Source organism: Mauremys reevesii, linkage group 1 (assembly GCF_016161935.1).
Source record: "Mauremys reevesii isolate NIE-2019 linkage group 1, ASM1616193v1, whole genome shotgun sequence".
NCBI lineage: Eukaryota > Metazoa > Chordata > Testudines > Geoemydidae > Mauremys > Mauremys reevesii.
In genome coordinates this window covers 126,507,051-126,524,381 of record NC_052623.1, presented here as the reverse complement: position 1 = coordinate 126,524,381, position 17,331 = coordinate 126,507,051, and the positions used below count along the sequence as shown (strand labels likewise).

Here is a 17,331-nt window from a genome sequence, read left to right as displayed (position 1 = left end):
TCACATTTTTCCTGACTTTTGAGTTATACTGGGGAAAGATCATTTGTTCATACATCTACATCTATTCAAAGTGCAAAGTGCCTTGGCAATATTCATTATAAAGTTTTAATTGGCAAAACTAAACGCAAACAATAAGCAAGCAACTGACAATTCAGAACATAGGCAATAATAATACTGATTTAAATGAACATGTCAGCACGTGTTATGCTTTTATACTGGCACATGTGAGGAGCTACAATAAGGCCAAACATAACAAGCTGAAGGGCAAGTTTTTCTAGTTCCCTGGATATGAATAGAAGATGTGCCGATGGCACACCCATCTTTCACTATTTTGCTTATAAAGTATTTTTGTATAATTAGTCCATTGGAATCAGAGTAGGACAGTAATGTATTTCTCAGCTCAACTAATTAATTACCCCTAAACATTCAGAGCTCCCTGTAAATACACTACCACACTGATAGCCAGATCCTGAAGCCCTTACTCATGCGAGGAGAATCACTGACCTCAGTCACTGGCTCCATGAGTCTGAAAACTGGATGGGTATCTCAAAAATATATGACTGGTCAGTGGGGAATAGAGTCCAGGCATCTTCCAAGTGGGCTCCTTTTTTGCCCCTGTGAGGGTTCGGGATTGAGGGAATGGATTCTCCTCCCAAGAGCACTGGAAGGTATTTCTAGTCTTGCCCCAGTATCACTGGCTAGGGTAAGCAATCTGCAGCTCCCACCTGGAATCAGCCCTCCTGGTTCACTACCTGGGAAGAGTTAGTAGATTCAAAGACCAGAAGGGACCATCCACTCTGACCTCCTGTATAACACAGGCCATAGAACATTCCCTAAATAATTCCTGGAGCAGATCTTTTAGAAAAACAGCCAGTCTTTATTTTAAAATGGTCAGTGATGGAGACTCCACCACAACCGTTGGTCTGTTTGGGCCTGTGTCAGTGACAGCACCACGGAGTCTTAGGGAAGGCCTTCTCAGGGGTTGGATTTTGGCAAGGGACCCTCCCAGCAGCCCAGAGACCCTGGAAAGGTGCTGTGCCAAAATGTACCACTGTGTTCACATCCTACCCACTATTCTAATAATCTCTGTGCAAAGTATGCCTTGTGAAATGTCATTTAAAAACTCATAATTTGCTGATCAATAATATCATGGCAAAATGTACATAGCAGCGTCATATGTGACATTATAAACATAAGCTGAGATCATGACTAAAAGTCTGTTTTCAAGAGAAGTCTGGGGAGTGACCAAACCAGATCCTCAGACAGAAAGAGCAAGCTGGTGCCTCAGACAGGTGTAAACAAGGCTGATGGACCAGTCTTTGGCAGGAAAGGGGACAGGGGCAAAATATCTACATTTTAGCAAAGAAACAGCATGGCGTTCCCTTCCGCATAGACTGCCTGTTGCCTTGCTCCCAGCTGGAAAAGCTTCTCAAAGGGGGGACAGGGCAATAAAAAGAAGGGACAGACATCCCAAGGCACTCCCTTCTCCATCTCTCTCTGGCCATCGATTCAATGCACGAGAAGGGACAAAGAAAGCAGCCAGTGACCAGAAGAAGGGATCCTGGCCTAAGAAGTTTGGCCACTAAGACTGTTGAGAGCATGTGGTGAGAAAAACTTAGCTTTGAATTTAACATGGTTTGTTAAGTTAGGCACTAATTGCATTTTATCCTTATTTTTCTTGTAACCATTTCTGAGTTTTATGCCTCACTACTTGTACTCACTTAAAATCCCTCTCTTTGTAGCTAATAAACTTATTTTACTGTTTCATATAATCCAGTATGTTTAAATTGAAGTGTTTGGTCAGTTCCATTTGGGGTAACAAGATGTGTGCATAGCATTTCTATTAGTAAAAACAGACTTTGTATAAGCTTGTATTGTCCACGAGAGGGAAGTACAGGACATATATTTCTAGGGGGAAATCTAGGACTGGGGGTGTGTTGGGGTTATCCTACAAGGCTAGTAAGAGCCACGGTGTTGCTGGCTGGCTGCAGCACACACACAGACAGAGCTGGGAGTAACTTACATGCTGGAGACTGTTTGTGAGCAGTCCAGACTGGCGAGCCAGGTCTAGTGGCTGGAGCTTTGGCTTCAGGAACCAGGAGTTCAAGTCAAGGGTCAGAGTCGGGGTCAGGAGCAGAGCAAGAACAAGGCTGGGAATAAAGCAGGCATAGAAGCAATCACAGCTATGGGCATAAGCGTTGAGCAGCGTTGGGCAAGTGCTACTGCTGGGCTTAATAGCAGTCCTGGCAATACCACTCGGACAATCTGGCCAAGCAGGGGTTTCTGCTGCAGTTAGCTAGCTGATCCCAGGCCCAGCTGCAGGCCCACATTCCTGACAGACCCATAGTATCATGCAGGGGGTAATTGGCTCAATACTTTGGCACCCGTTAATGATTAATTCCAGACCACTCCTTCCACAGAAAATCCACAGACGGGAACCAGGAGGAAGGAAAGTTCCACAAGGTTCTCCTTGCTGAGTTTTTCCTGTTCTGTTGGGGGAAGGATGGATTTCCCAGACTGTTCCATTGCTGGAAGGTTGCAACATAACACTACTTTATTTCTTAGAATTCAGAATAATGCACAAGAACCCCAAAACAGAGAGAGAGACAAAACAGGCTGCTCCCTAAGTCAAAGCGGCACCCACCTTGCTTTAACCTGGCTCCTCCCATACGTCCTGTCTGCTGACTGACTCAGATAACCCAGACAGCTTCTCTCAGAGCTTTCCAGCCTGCAAACAGAACTAGGAAAGCCTCACACATAAAGTGATAGTTTGTCATTTTTAACCAGTTTCCAATCCAGTCCTCAACACACCATTCCCACAAGCAACAATGGTGCCCAGTTAAGTATCAAATCTATTCTCATTTAGCTCTTCCTTATTGTTGCATTTCTTTAAAAAAAAATCCAGAGGGTTAGTCTGAGGGAAATGGATCCAGCTTCCCTTTAAATAACACACATAAAGATTACAGCTGTCACAGATCAAAATGCTTAATTCATGCCTCATTGTAATCCATTAATTACTTAGTGGTCCAAATTTCTCTAGGGAGTGTCCTAAATCCATATAATTCTCCCAAGAGCTATATTTTGCATTTAGATTTCTGATTTGGCTGACAGATGTGAAAAAATGGATGTCGCTACTAGACAGAAAACTTCCACATAATCAGTTTCCATGTGAGCAGATGCCAAAGAGGGTCTCCTATTCCAGCTAAGATTAATTAAATTAATGTGGATAACATTAATTGAATGCTTTTCATTTTTCTCCTCATCTGCCTTTTTCCGATGCTATAATAATGCCTTAATATAATATTTTTATGATACCATTCACTTTTGGACAGATCCCAGCCTACATGGAGATTCTCCAGTGCAAACTTGGATGGTGTGAAATTGGAAATCAGCTCTCTTTGGTGGACAGCAGCATAATGATAAGGCTGAAAATTGCTGCAGAAGCTGCTGGTCAGATTCAAATCTCCACAGTGCAGCTAATAATGGTATCATATATGCTTTTGAGTCAAGAAAGAATTATTTAGTGATCTCATTCATCCTTGTCCATATACAGCAGTGGTGGGCAACTATGGCCAGTCAGGGTAATCCACTGGCAGGCTGCAAGACAGCGTTTACACTGACTGTTCGCAGGCATGGCCCCCCACAGCTCCCAGTGGCCGCAGTTCACTGCTTCCGGCCAATGGAAGCTGTGGGAAGTGGCACGGGCCACAGGGACGTGCTGGCCACCGCTTCTCGCAGCTCCCATAATTGGCTGGGAATAGCAAACGGCGGCCACTGGGAGCTGCAGGGGACCGTGCCTGAAGACGGTCAATGTAAACACTGTCTCGCAACCCACCAGCAGATTACTGACAGGCTGCAGGTTGCCCACCACTGATATAGAGCATTTGCTCACCACAAAATTTGGCACATATTTCAGGCTCTCTTCAAGAGAAATCAGGCAACTGAATATCAGAGAGATCACAGGTCAGCATAGTTTTCATAGAGATGCAGAGAGAAGATCAGTTGATTATGCAGCATCTACCCACAATCAGTCTATTGGCTTCAACGGGACAAGAGCAGCCCAGATTGTGGTTCTAGCCAGCCCTCAACTCTGACCCATCTTCTACTTTCAAAAGCACCAAACTCAGACAGCTTTTTTAAAAAATAAAAAAAGCTCCTCTTATCCATCCGTACTATTAGACACAACTTCTCATAGCTATAATCAGTGAAAATTGTTTTAAGACATGGCAGCCATCCACTCTTGCTGACCTTGTGGATGATAACCTCTTTAAATGGTGAACTGAAACACCTTTTGAAAATAAATATAAACATACCTTTAAGATCATAAAGGTGACTGTCTGGTCTAATTTAAGAAGATCGGGTTTGTTTCCAACTGTTATGGAAAGATTGGTTTTAAAAAAATTCCCTGCAGTCTTTGCAACCCAACTTCTGCAGCATTTTGTAAGTGTATTTGGTCCAGCAAATGAAAGGGACTTCTCTGTTTTTATTTTCCAGAGATAAATGTCAAAGTAAACAAAAAGCTCATAGTAGATATAAAACACCCAACCATTTTTAATAATCTAAGTTATTATTAGTAATATAGGTAAAGAATTTTTTAGAAATGTTATTTAAGCTAAAAGTGTCCCTTTAAATCAATAACAAGAACACGTGTAGCCTTGAAATTACAAATAAATGCATTTGTTAAAGTAAATCAAGGTTTTTACCTGCCTATCCTGCTGACAGACCTCTAGTGACAGGCTGTAGAAGGTAATAGTTCTTTGGTGATGACCTGCTTCCCAAATAAACAAGTTGGAGTGTGGTTTGGATTGTGCACTCCTGTGGGAAGGAACCTGTATTTGTATAGTATATACCCCTGTGATGCTGTATAAATAATAACAATATAGAGCTTTACTAAGAGGTGGGAACACAAATGGGCGTATTAGTTACTCCAGCTCACTGTTGTGAAAGCACATAGAATCTGGTCTAATTACACATTGCGCCAGGAAGGTGCGTGGTGGAGCAGGAAAAGCAAACTAAGGAGGAGGGAGGTTTTCTACAGGGTCCTGCAAGTTGCTTTTTCCGCAGCATCACCCTTTGTGTATCCTTAATATATATGTTACTCCTACCTATATCCATTTACTGACGTGTAATTTACATCACCATTTATGTCACCCTCTCCATTTTGCTCTAACTCTTTAAATGCCATCCACATGTGCTACCAAAACCCAATAGACGTTAGCTGAAATCTTGAAGAATATCAGTTCTGGAGGTAGCGTCGTAGACGAAAGTTTAAATAACCACGTGACATTTTAAGAGGAAAGATGGTCCTGTGGTTAAGACACTGGAATGGGACTCAGCAGATCTGGATTCACCTCCCAGGTCTCCCACACATTTTCTGTGTGGTTTTACACAGGTCACTTAATCCCTATGTGCCTCTGTTCTCTATGGGTAAAATGGGAATAATGATACTTCCCTTCTCCCACCCATTATCTATCTTCCCTACTTAGCTCTTTGGGGCAGAGACTGTCTCTTATTATGTGTTTGTACAGTGCCTTGCACACTGGGGCCTCGATCTTGGGTGAAGCTTCTATGTGCAAATCGTATTTTGAATGTCAGCAATAGCAGTGATAACTATTAATCAGTAAGAAAAGAAACTGAAATCAATAAAGAAAGTTAACCAGGTGGATTTGAATGCTGAGTTACAGTGTCACACAGCTAGAAGGACTTGTTTGCCAGTGACATAAGAGCAGAATAGATTCTTCTCTTGGATGGTGCTTACAGAAAGCCATCTGATGTCAGGAAGAGTCAAGAGAACCGCCAGTGTTGCTATCATTTTTTAATACAGTATTCCAACTGTCAAAGCCAGACACATTCAAATCAGAAATAGGAGACACATTTTTAACAGGGTGATTAACTATTAGAACAAACTATCCAGGGAAGTGGTGAATTCCCCATCTCTTGATGTCTTCAGCTCAAGACTGGATGCCTTTCTGGAAGATACGCTTTAGCCAAACAAACAATTGGGCTCAATAGAGGAGGGTAACTGGGTGAAATTCTCTGGCCCGTGTGATACAGTAGATCAGACTAAATAATCTAATGATCCCATCTGGCCCTAAAAAGCTATGAATCTATAACTAATGTACCTGTAAGTATTATTGTTTTCTTTTCTATAGTTCATCTGATGTATAAAACTGTTTTCCCCTCTAAAATGAAAGGATTTTTTTGAAAGAAAGAAAACTTCTGTTACATCAAAAAGAAATCCAGAGTTATAATAATGCTAAAAAATTTTGGAAGCAATATTACACCTTATGCTTCACAGCTTAAGCCAATTTCTCACTACCTTCCTCTGACTAGGGCTCTTGAGTACTATGGTAATACCGTATAAATCAAAATAATGATTGAACTAGCTGGAGCATAGGTCTGATCCAGTCTGTCAATTTCTATGTTTGTTCCTAAAAAGAGTCCAAAATTTTACTATTTCCAGGCCTGTGACAGCAGAGAGACATATGAATAACTCTAGTGACAAAATGAGAGTTAACTATGACTTTCAGCTGTATTATCTGAATTTGGTGTGACCTTGAGACTAGAGTGAACTGGTTTTAATAAGGACATATATAAACAAGTCTTTCAGTAATGACAATAAAAGGTTTTAGACTGTCTTGAAAGAAATAAGAAGCATAACTGAGCAGTGTTCCTTTCCCACAAAAAAAACAACAACAAAGGAAACTTGTTAAAAGACCTCTCTCCGTTATGAGTAACAATACTTTGCGGAAAAGAAAGATGAGCCAGTTCTGAGCAAGCGTGAGGTGCTATACGTTCAGTAACTGGAATAAGGAAGTAGCTTCAAAAAGATACTTAGACTGAAAGCTTCAGCTGGAATGAAAGATTCTCCTTAGGCCATGTTCAGCAGAACATCCAGTGATGCTTTGTATTAATGAGTGAGTATGGATTTTTGTACCATGGTGTTTTTGATAATTTGGTAATTTCAGATCAACTCATTTCCCTTGTGCATACGAAACCCTTAAATAAATTAGCCTTTATCTACTTTTCTTGCTCAGGAAATGTTGTATTTCACTGATTATTAATTACTATGTACAGTGCCTTAACTCACTTCATTTTGCAAAAGTCCACTCAGTTCAACAAAAATTACACTTTACTCACAGGATGAAAGCTGGGAACTTAGGCCTGGATCCACAAAACGACTTCGGCGTTGCAGTGTTGAGTGTTGTGGCACCTAAAAAAAAAAAAAAAAAAAATCACAGGAACAACACTGCAATCCACAAGGCCTAAGTTAGGTCCCATGGCTCCTATATGATGCAGGGAGAGAGACAGGCACATTAGACTGTGGTCCACAAAAGCCAGCACACTAGACAGGGATCTGCCTAAACTAACCAATGGGAAATGCTGACACAAGGCGTGTGTCCTAAAGACTCACCCCTCTCACAGAGATAGGCACCTAAATCCAGGCTGCGGGGTCATGACCAGGCTGCTACCCTTGCTTAGCGATCCATGAATGTGAACCCCTGACCTAGAGTCAGGAGGATTAGGCACCTAAGTAGTTTCTTACGGGAATGAATTAGGCCCCTGTCTCATTCCATACAAGATGGCCAGTGGTAGTGATTGCTAGTGCCCATCTTATAACTTTTAGCTTAGCGGTCAGAGCACTGACCTGAGTTCAATCCCACCGCTCTGCCATGGGGGGATGGGGTAAAGGATTTGAACAGGGGTCTCCCATGTCTCAGGAGAGTACTCTAACCACTGCACAATGGGCTATTCTGATGTGGGGCTCCCTCAGTCTGTCCTGTTGAAGCTGTTCCACTATGGATAACTAATGAAAGAGTGATAGGGGCAGGGGGGCTGTCTCACGGGTCTCCTACTTCCCAGGTGGGTGCTATAATCACCAGGCTACAGAGTCATTCCTACACTCTCTCACTGTTTTTGGCCTAAGACTATTTAAGTATTTATCCACCGGAGAAGGGCTTCAACAGGACAGACTGAGGGAGTCTCACATCAGAATATCCCATAGCTCACAGGTGAGAGCACTTAACTCCGTGTCAAGCAGAGAGGGGGAAATGAACCTGGGTCTCACACACCCCAGGTGAGTGCGCTAATCACAGGATTGGTATGGTCTCCCACAGTATTCTTGCCAGCAAGTTAAAGAAGTATGGATTGGATGAACGGACGGTAAGGTGGATAGAAAGTTGCCTAGATCGTCAGGTTCAGTGGGTAGTGATCAACGGTGCAAAGTCTAGTTGGCAGCCAGTATCAAGCGGAGTGCCCCAGGGGTTGGTCCTGGGGCTGATTTTGTTCAACATCTTCATTAATGATCTGGATGATGGGATGAATTGCACCCTCAGCAAATTTGTGGATGATACTAAGCTGTGGGGAGAGGTAGATATGCTGGAGGGTAGGGATAGGGTCCAGAGTGACCTAGACAAATTGGAGGATTGGGCCAGAAGAAATCTGATGAGGTTCAACAAGGACAAGTGCAGAGTCCTGTACTTAGAACAGAAGAATCCCATGCACCGCTACAGGCTGGGGACCGACTGGCTAAGCAGCAGTTCTGCAGAAAAAGACCTAGGGATTACAGTGGATCAAAAGCTGGATACAAGTCAGCAGTGTGCCCTTGTTGCCAAGAAGGCTAATGCATATTGGGCAGCATTAGTAGGAGCATTGCCAGCAGATCGAGGGAAGTGATTATTCCCCTCTATTCAGCACTGGTGAGGCCACATCTGGAGTGTTGTGTCTAATTTTGGGCTCCCCACTACAGAAAGGATGTGAACAAATTGGAGAGAGTCCAGTGGAGGACAACAAAAATGACTAGGGGACTGGAGCACATGACTTATGAGGAGAGGCTGAGGGAACTGGGTTTATTTAGTCTGCAGAAGAGAAGAGTGAGGGGGGATTTGATAGCAGCCTTCAACTACCTGAAGGGGGGTTCCAAAGGGGATGGAGCTCAGCTGTTCTCAGTGGTGGCAGATGTCAGAACAAGGATCAATGCTCTCAAGTTGCAGTGGAGGAGGTCTAGGTTGGATATTAGAAAAAACTATTTCACTGGGCAGATGGTGAAGCACTGGAATGGGTTACCTAGTGAGGTGGTGGAATCTCCATCCTTAGAGGTTTTTAAGGCCCGGCTTGACAAAGCCTTGGTTGGGATGATATAGTTGGGGTTGGACTAGATGACCTCCTGAGGTCTCTTCCAACCCTGTTCTTCTATGATTCTGTGATTAAATTTACAAAATGGGCCAGATTTTGAATAGGACCTGGTGTGCCTGCCAGATCGGGTCCCACACTCAACTTAGGTGGACAAATGCCTGTCTTTCCCTGATTCATTAATTGTGCTTAGACTTAGGCAGGAGAAAGGTATCAGGACACTGGCCCTAGAATGAGGTGGAACTATGCATGCCCAGAGGCAGAAACATAAGTGCTGAGGGAACTTTTACATTGAGAACATGGGTGCCAAATGAGTTACAAGGTTCAGCAGGAGTTTTCTGGATCGCTGGGGAGCCTAAGTACTTTTGTGGAGCTCACCCTCAGTGCTTGATTCAACTGGATCACAACAGAGTTGGGGAGGAGACTCTATGTTACAAAACAGGAAGTGAGGGGTGGGGCATGGCTCCAGCCCATAATACTCTGTGTAACTAACTCAATCCTATCATGACCATTTTACTAAACATCACACCAATTTGTGTTTTAAATTGAGGATGCCGGACGCTGATTGGACTCTGAATGCCCTGCCCTAGCATTCTTTTTCAAACTAGGTAAGCAGGAATCCTTGCATAATTTTCAATGCACTTTATTGCATCTTTGCATATGCCCTATGCCACAAGGCATGTAACACTTTAGCTTCATTAGTATTCGCAGCAGATTACTTAACATTGGAATTATTGCTGGACAGAACACCGACCACCTTGCTGACCAAACGTTATGAAGGGGCTGAAGATTTTATTTCTCAACTGCGATTACATAAAGTATTTTGAAATATGGTGGCCCTTGCATACATACACAAACTGGGGAGGGTGCAAACAGCTATATCCGGGGGCGGAATGATGGTCTGTGTCCCAACAGCCCCTGTACCAGCGAACAGACCAATTAGTAGTAGAGGCAAGCGCTTGCTGTTGCCCTTAAGGCGTGGTATAGTGGCAAGTTTTCCTTGTGTGCCAGATACCTCTTCAAATAGCAGCTGGCGCTTCTCCTGAGACCACACAGCTCTACACTGCCCCCTACTGTGGGCCAGAGCCCAGTGGGCACAATCTGGTCCAAAATTATTAGTACATATAAAAAATTATGACTAATAGGCACAGCTGGTCTTTACTTAACTTTTTTTTTTTTTTGGCATTGTATTTCCTGTACCATGGCGGTATGACTAGATCCTGCATCTAGGAGAGTTGACTGTAGTGTAACTGTGGGAGAGAAGGATAGGTTCTTCTCTTGGATGGAACATATAAAAAGCCATCTGATGTCAGGAAGGGCCAAGAGAATCCCTTGGGTTGCTATCATTTGTGTTACAGTATTCCAGCTGCCAGAATTTTCCTGGGTGCATTTCACCAGCCTGACACTCCTGGGGTGCAATTCACAATTTATGGAATCCTGGGAGCCCTCGGCTAATGCTACACTATAGCAGTGCCAGAGAAAACAATCAACATTCTTTCACAACGAGTAAGACCTGCTGAGAACAAGAAATGGTGTCATCCAGTGGTGGCTTTGTATTAATGAGTGAGTACAGATTTTTGTACCATGGTGCTTTGATGGGCGTGAGAGGGCCTTGAAATAGCTCATGACAAACAAGGTCAGTCAACTTCATAGCAAAACATCACTTCAATATCTGTGCTATGTATAATGAATTATTATATCATGACATTTTGATGCACATTTGGGAATGGAAAAGTGATACAATAGCACAATCAAGTGTTTGTAATTCACCCAAGCCCAGGTTGGGACACCAGGCAGCCAGGCTGATGAGCGGATTGATTTTCTAGGGAGTGGGGTGGATTGACCTGTGAATGTTGCGTGAGTTTTACGGGGACTGTCTGCATTGGTGATGGGGATATCAGGGTGTGACTTCACTTGAGGGACGATACCTGAGCATGTAACCTGAGCCCAGGAGAGAGATTGGGGCCAGGTGACACCTTTGCCCAGAAAACTGGACAAAGGCTGAAGGAGGAGCCGGGGAGAGGCTGGGTGAGACTGCTGGAGCGGGTTTCAGTTTGGAGCTGCCTGGGGAAATGGAGGGAGCCCCAGGGCTGGGGTCTAAGCTCCCTGCCCCCCAAGATGGACCTGACTGAGGGGTCCTGTTGTCTGTACCTACAAGCTCTGTTTTGGACTATGTTCCTGTTGTCTAATAAACCTTCTGTTTTACTGGCTGGCTGAGAGCCACGGTGAATTGCAGGAAGTGGGGGGGTGCAGGGCCCTGACTCCCTCACACTTCCTGACAGTCTGACTGAATGTGCATTACTTCCCCATTCCCTCCCTTTGCAATCCCGGCAATGGAAGCACATGCAGGAAAAAAAAGGCATGCTGCTCCTGCACACATGCCCTGCTCACTCCAGGGAGGCTGAGGGCTGAGCCTTTGCCTGCATGGAAAGAGAAATCCACTGCTCAGTCCATCATCTCTGGTCCTTGACAGCCATCACTGGGGATAGAGTGAAGAATCCAGAAGTCCCTCTCATCCACGGGAAGAAGAGAAAAAAAAATCTGACCCACATTTTATTGATATGGATTTCCAATATGGAAGAGACCCCTCTCTGTTCCCAGCCCCACTCCCAAGACTCCTGGTGCTGAGTTTCCAAGTCCCCAACCGTCCTTTCTGTGATGAGTAGCAGTCTGAGGGACGGACTGGGGGAATTGTTATTTATTCTTTGTATGGTGCCCACTTACATAATAGGTTCCTCACAGCGACATTTAATTAAACAAGGTTCTTGTCTCAAGGATCTTACAACCTACAATTAAGACATAACATAACAGGTGAGGGTGAGAACAAACAACAGTGGGCTAGGAGCCAGTTGGACAGCATTAAATAAATAAGATTATGCCATGAGTCAGGTACCTGAAGCAGACTTCGTACAGACAATTATTCTTCTCTCCTCCTTTTTCCTTATGCCTTGTGGCAGGGGCAAGATTTTAGGAGGGATTTTAATGAGGTCAGATTCTGGGAGAGCATTCCAGGCGTAGGTGGTGGCATAGAATAAGGCACAGCGATGTTTGTGTGGGAGAAACAGGGAGAAATCAGTCAACTTTAAGAGAGTGAAGAGGCTGGGGTAGTGCAGTGAGAGACCTGGGCAGAGATATAGAGCCTTATAAACAAGGACAAGAACTTCAAACTCAATATACAATGTGATGAGGATCCTTTAAAGAGAGACAGAGGAATTGTAAAAGAGCAAAATTAGTGGAATGGAGAGAGAGAGAAGGCAGGAGGAAGATAACAAGGCACAAGAGAAAGAAAGAAAGAACATGGAATGTTGGGATGAAGGAATAGACACTAAGCAATGGAGGAAAAGAGGTGCCACATCTGCAACAGGAGTGAAGGGAGGGAAAGAAAGTGTAGCAAAAGCAATGAAATGTGTGTGTGTCTGTCTGTCGCCATCCATGGATGTGGAAAAATTGGAAAGAGTCCAGCGGAGGACAACAAAAATGACTAGAGGGCTGGAGCACATGACTTATGAGGAGAGGCTGAGGGAACTGGGATTATTTATTCTGCAGAAAAGAAGAATGAGGGAGGATTTGATAGCTGCTTTCAACTACCTGAAAGGGGGTTCCAAAGAGGATGGAGCTAGGCTTTTCTCAGTGGTAGCAGATGGCAGAACAAGGAGCAATGGTCTCAAGTTGCAGTGGGGGAGGTTTACATTGGATATTAGGAAAAACTTTTTCACTAGGAGGGTGGTGAAGCACTGGAATGGGTTACCTAGTGAGGTGGTGGAATCTCCTTCCTTAGAGATTTATAAGGCCCGGCTTGACAAAGCCCTGGCTGGGATGATTTAGTTGGGGATTGGTCCTGCTTTGAGCAGGGGGTTGGACTAGATGACCTCCTGAGGTCCCTTCCAACCCTGATATTCAATTATTCTAACCTTCTTCCCTCTCTCTATACCAGAGAGATTGTATAGAGCATCAGCCAGCAATATAATAGGGTAAGCCTGTATCTCAAGGCCTGAGTGTACGCGGACTGTGTGTGTTCACATTCATACAGCATTCCCAGGATCATTTTTGTTTCAAAAGAACTTTTTCAAAACACACTTTGTAACATGATCACAGTTTATTTTCAACTGCACAGAATTTGGCCTCAACTAAAAAGACAAGACAGAAATAAAGTCAGTGAAAGGACAAAAGGTTCAGTAGGGCAAAACAAATAACTAAAAATGGAGAAGTATGACTGCCAAAAATAGACCCTTATGGGAAATCCAAAAGCAGAAGAACTGTCAGGTTCAAGTCAGCACATATGAAAAAGTAAAGTAAATCAGAGCATATCTCATTACAGTGACATCATTGTAACATGAAAACATAAATCAAATTCTGCGTTCAGAACTACATAAGTAGGCCAGGGCAGAACTGGCCATAAGAATTTTTGTTTTAAACTAGGAATGCTGGACTAAATAATAAAGAAGGCTTATGCAAGAGCATAAGAAATTTTACAAGCCTACGCATTCTGAAAATCTATTTTCATTTCTAATGTTACCTCATTTATCTGCTTCTGCTAAAGTTCCACTCTGGTACCATGCTGTAGAGACAAACATGGAGAATTAAAAATGAGTTCTAAGCTCCAAAAGGTGCACAGAAGCCTCTTCAGATAGATAGTTTTGCAATTCAATAAATGGTTCCTGTTCAAAACTGCTCCTGCACGGACCATGCATTTATTTTGTTTGCTATAAAGTGTTAATATTTAAGCAGCATATGAATATTGTGGGATTCCTTTCACACCCAGGCCCGTTATCTGTTTAAAAAGAAAAAAGAAAAAAGGTCAATCTCTAACTGATTGCTTTGGACGCATTCATATCTCATGCAATCAGAACACACATTATAATTTATTAAACTCTACTCCCAAGTAGAGCTCACTATAAGCTGAAAAGGGAGAAGAACCACCTGACTGCATTAAGTTCAGGAGGGACTTTACAATTGCTAATATTGATCACAGTGATTGGCAGCAGTACAAAACCCTAAGGTTGATTCCAGATCATAGAACACAACTCAGTAATTCTCCCGTTCTACAAACTATCTGTCTTAGGGTTCGTATGGCCCCCATTACCATAGGGTCTGAGTGCTTGGCACTCTTTTTACTGTATTTATTCTCACAACACCCCTATGTGGTAGAAAAGTACCATCTCAGTTTTACAGTTGGAGAATTGAGGCACAGAGGGGCTAAGTGACTTGTTCCAAATCACACAGGAAGGTTGTGGTAGGGCAGGGAATTGAATGTGGGTTTCTGGTATCCTAGATTCATGTCCTAACCACTGGACTATCCTTCCGAAGTGTCTCTAGACTGATGATATACTTTTATTTGACCCACTATAGCACAGTAACTACCCTTTCATTTCATGCTATTGTCGTTCTCTAAGGGTAGGTCTACATTTGTGGTGGTGCGTAGAGTACAGATACTGCGTCTCCACCTAGCATGGGTATACATAGCAGTGTAGATGGGGAGGCACTGCTTAGGTGAGCACAGTACAGACCCGCCTGAATAGTAGGGTACATATCCTACACAGCTCTCTGCACACCCAAGCTGTGCCTCCCCATCTACACCACTATTGTTAGCAGTGTAGTGTCCCACTGCCAAAGACTTTCCTGTCCACAGTGAAGGGCTCTGGCAGTGGAAGACAGGGCTGGCCTTAGGGGTGGGTGACATTGGTGACTGTCCAGGGTGCTGTGATTTTTTTTTGGGGGGGGGGGGGAAGACACTGTGATCAAGAGGCATGGAACAGGGCAGGAGAAGAGTCTGGGGTGCGAGGCCATGGGAGGGAGCTCTGGGCAATGGTGCGGGAGGCAGAGGAGCCTAGGGACGATAAGGAGGAGCCCAGGCAAGCAGCAGAAGCCAAGGGTAATGGGGGTGCATGGTGGGGAGCCCAGGGAGGCATCGGGGATAGAGGGGATGGATGGGGAGCACGGGGAGGAAGCAGGGGCCAGAGGGGATGGGTCAGGAGCCTGGGGAGGCAATGCGGGCCAGGGGCAATGGAGGAATGGATGGGGAGGCAGCGGGGGCCGGGGTACCAAAATACAAGTTCGCCCAGGGTGCCATTTTCCCTTAGGCTGGCCCTAGCAGGACAAGGCTTTCCGTGCTGCCTTTCAGCGCCTTTCACTGCCACGTGTAGCTACACATCTTAGTGAATTTGGATGCAGCCTACCTTTTACTGTGGCATGTAGCTACATGTAACCTACATGCCACTGCAAGCATTGGCAAGGTCTAAGGGTTGACTCTGACTGCAATCTGTGAATTGTGTTCTATTCTCCCAGCAAATATTTTTTCAATACATCTGAAGGTGAAACAAAATGACCAACAAAGAGAGAGTAGTTTTGAATTCACTAGCTATAGCTAGAAATATAATAATTAATTAGCTGAAACATGTCACTCACTTGTAAGGGACTAAACAAACATTTCTTAATAAGTTTTTGCCCTGCTGTCATTGGGTTTTAATAAAAAAGTTTTAATTGTCTTATAAAAATGTAGCTATCCTGGGACAATTCAAAATGAGAGACCTAACATAATTGATGACAGTACAATAGACAAAAAGGGTGATGTTTGCAAAACTGATACAACATATAATAAGAAATAAGGGCCAAAAGGTTGAACAAACAACTATAAAGGACATAAAAGTCCAGAATCATAAGGATCACAGCTGTGTTTAAATCTGAGGGCAGAGGTGCCAGGTTTGAACCAGCACTAACCAACCTAGAATGTTTAAATCTTTTAACTGAAAGAAACAAAATCCAATCACCTTGAAAATCTCCCCTGCCCGAGGTTCCTTTGCCAAAGCTGCCTTGTCTAGCCCATCATAGGCAGAAGTCACGTACATTTCTGAATAATCTTTTCCACCAAAGCAGCAGGAGGTGATCCTTGAAGCAGGCAGCTTCACAGTCTGGATTCTTTTCCCTAGAGGAAAATATATTTACTTACTTTAAACTTTCTGGGGAAAATGTAACATGTAATTTTCTGTTAACCAACTAGACAGCCAGTACTGTGATTGTCAGACTGAGCCTTTTACAATATGAATATAGTGTTTCCCCATCAGAAAGAAGCAGTTTCCGTAAGGACTGTCCATGGGGAAATGTGCTGAATTGATTTGACGGCATCATCTCTTACATTTTACTTTTAGCAAAGCTTCTGTCCTCTGTCTCCACGCTGCTCCATTTCCTTTTTCACATGCAGGCAATACTAGAGTGTGTGAGGCAGTGAGATCAGAAACAGGCAGGCCACGTGTTGACTGAAGCACTAGTCTTGAAACAGCATGTCATGAAGGTGTTTCAAGCACTGAAGAGACTCTTAAATCAATTGCAAGTTTAAAAAGCAAACATAATGGTCTGTACCATAGAGCACCCAACAATTGGGTCAAACTCAGAGGGGGAATAAATGGGAAGTGGATGTTACACATCAGTAAATCAGCATGAGCAAGTGAGTGAGTGTAACTTATTTGCCAAGGGGCTTGGAGGGTGGGGTTTGCAGCAGGAGAAGCAACAAACAGAAAATAAAGGAGGTGAGTCTGCTTTTTCCTCACACCTTCTTATAGTCTCCTGCTGGTTGCCTTTCCTGCAGCAATCCCACCAGTCTGCCCCGTTGGCACATAGATTATGCCATCTTACTGAAATTTAACCATCTGCATCATTTCTGACTTTGGCCCAATGGTTCTGTTTCTCTTAACTCTGCATTACATCACCACATCCCTGGTGATCTACGGGTTAGGATTTGGCAATCTCAGTGCCACAGCCTGGGTTTGATTCCCCATCAGGGAAAAGTGACCTTATGGGGGGAGGGGTAGCTCAGTGGCTTGAGCACTAGCCTGCTAAACCCAGGGTTGTGAGTTCAATCCTTCAGGGGGCCATTAAGGGATCTGGGGCAAAAAAAAAAAAAAATAGTTGGGGATTGGTCCTGCTTTGAGCAGGGGGTTGGACTAGATGACCTCAGGAGGTCCCTTCCAAGCCTGATATTCTAAGTGACCAAGGGTACGTCTACACAGGGATAAAAAGCTCGCAGCCTGGCCATGGCTGCCCCAGGTCAGCTGATTTGGGCTCCAGAGCTAAAAATTGCTGTGTAGACTGGAACCTGAGCCATGGGACCCTCCACCCTTGTAAGGTCCCAGAGCTTGGGCTGCAGGCCAAGCCTGGATGTCTAAACAGCAGTTTTTCAGCCCAAGCCCCACAAAGGCAAGTCAG

At 44.0% G+C, this 17,331-nt stretch overlaps 2 protein-coding genes across 7 annotated transcripts in view; both read right to left on the bottom strand.

Moving 5' to 3' along the window:
- PLCXD1 (phosphatidylinositol specific phospholipase C X domain containing 1) overlaps positions 1–4,756 on the bottom strand; it is a 50,261-nt gene extending 45,505 nt beyond the window's left edge. The window contains exon 1 of the mRNA XM_039520727.1: positions 4,704–4,756. The gene's annotated coding sequence lies outside the window, so the exon portion shown is untranslated. The remainder of the gene's footprint in view (positions 1–4,703) is intronic.
- Positions 4,757–13,213: 8,457 nt separating this feature from the next.
- LOC120395203 (regucalcin-like) overlaps positions 13,214–17,331 on the bottom strand; it is a 39,724-nt gene continuing 35,606 nt past the window's right edge. For all 6 annotated transcript variants that reach the window (XM_039519383.1, XM_039519384.1, XM_039519386.1 and 3 more), the window contains 2 exons: positions 15,900–16,054; positions 13,214–13,903 (listed from right to left, as the gene is read on the bottom strand). In XM_039519383.1, the coding sequence (XP_039375317.1) occupies positions 13,853–13,903; positions 15,900–16,054 (206 nt within the window). In that variant the 3' untranslated portion in view covers positions 13,214–13,852. The remainder of the gene's footprint in view (positions 13,904–15,899; positions 16,055–17,331) is intronic.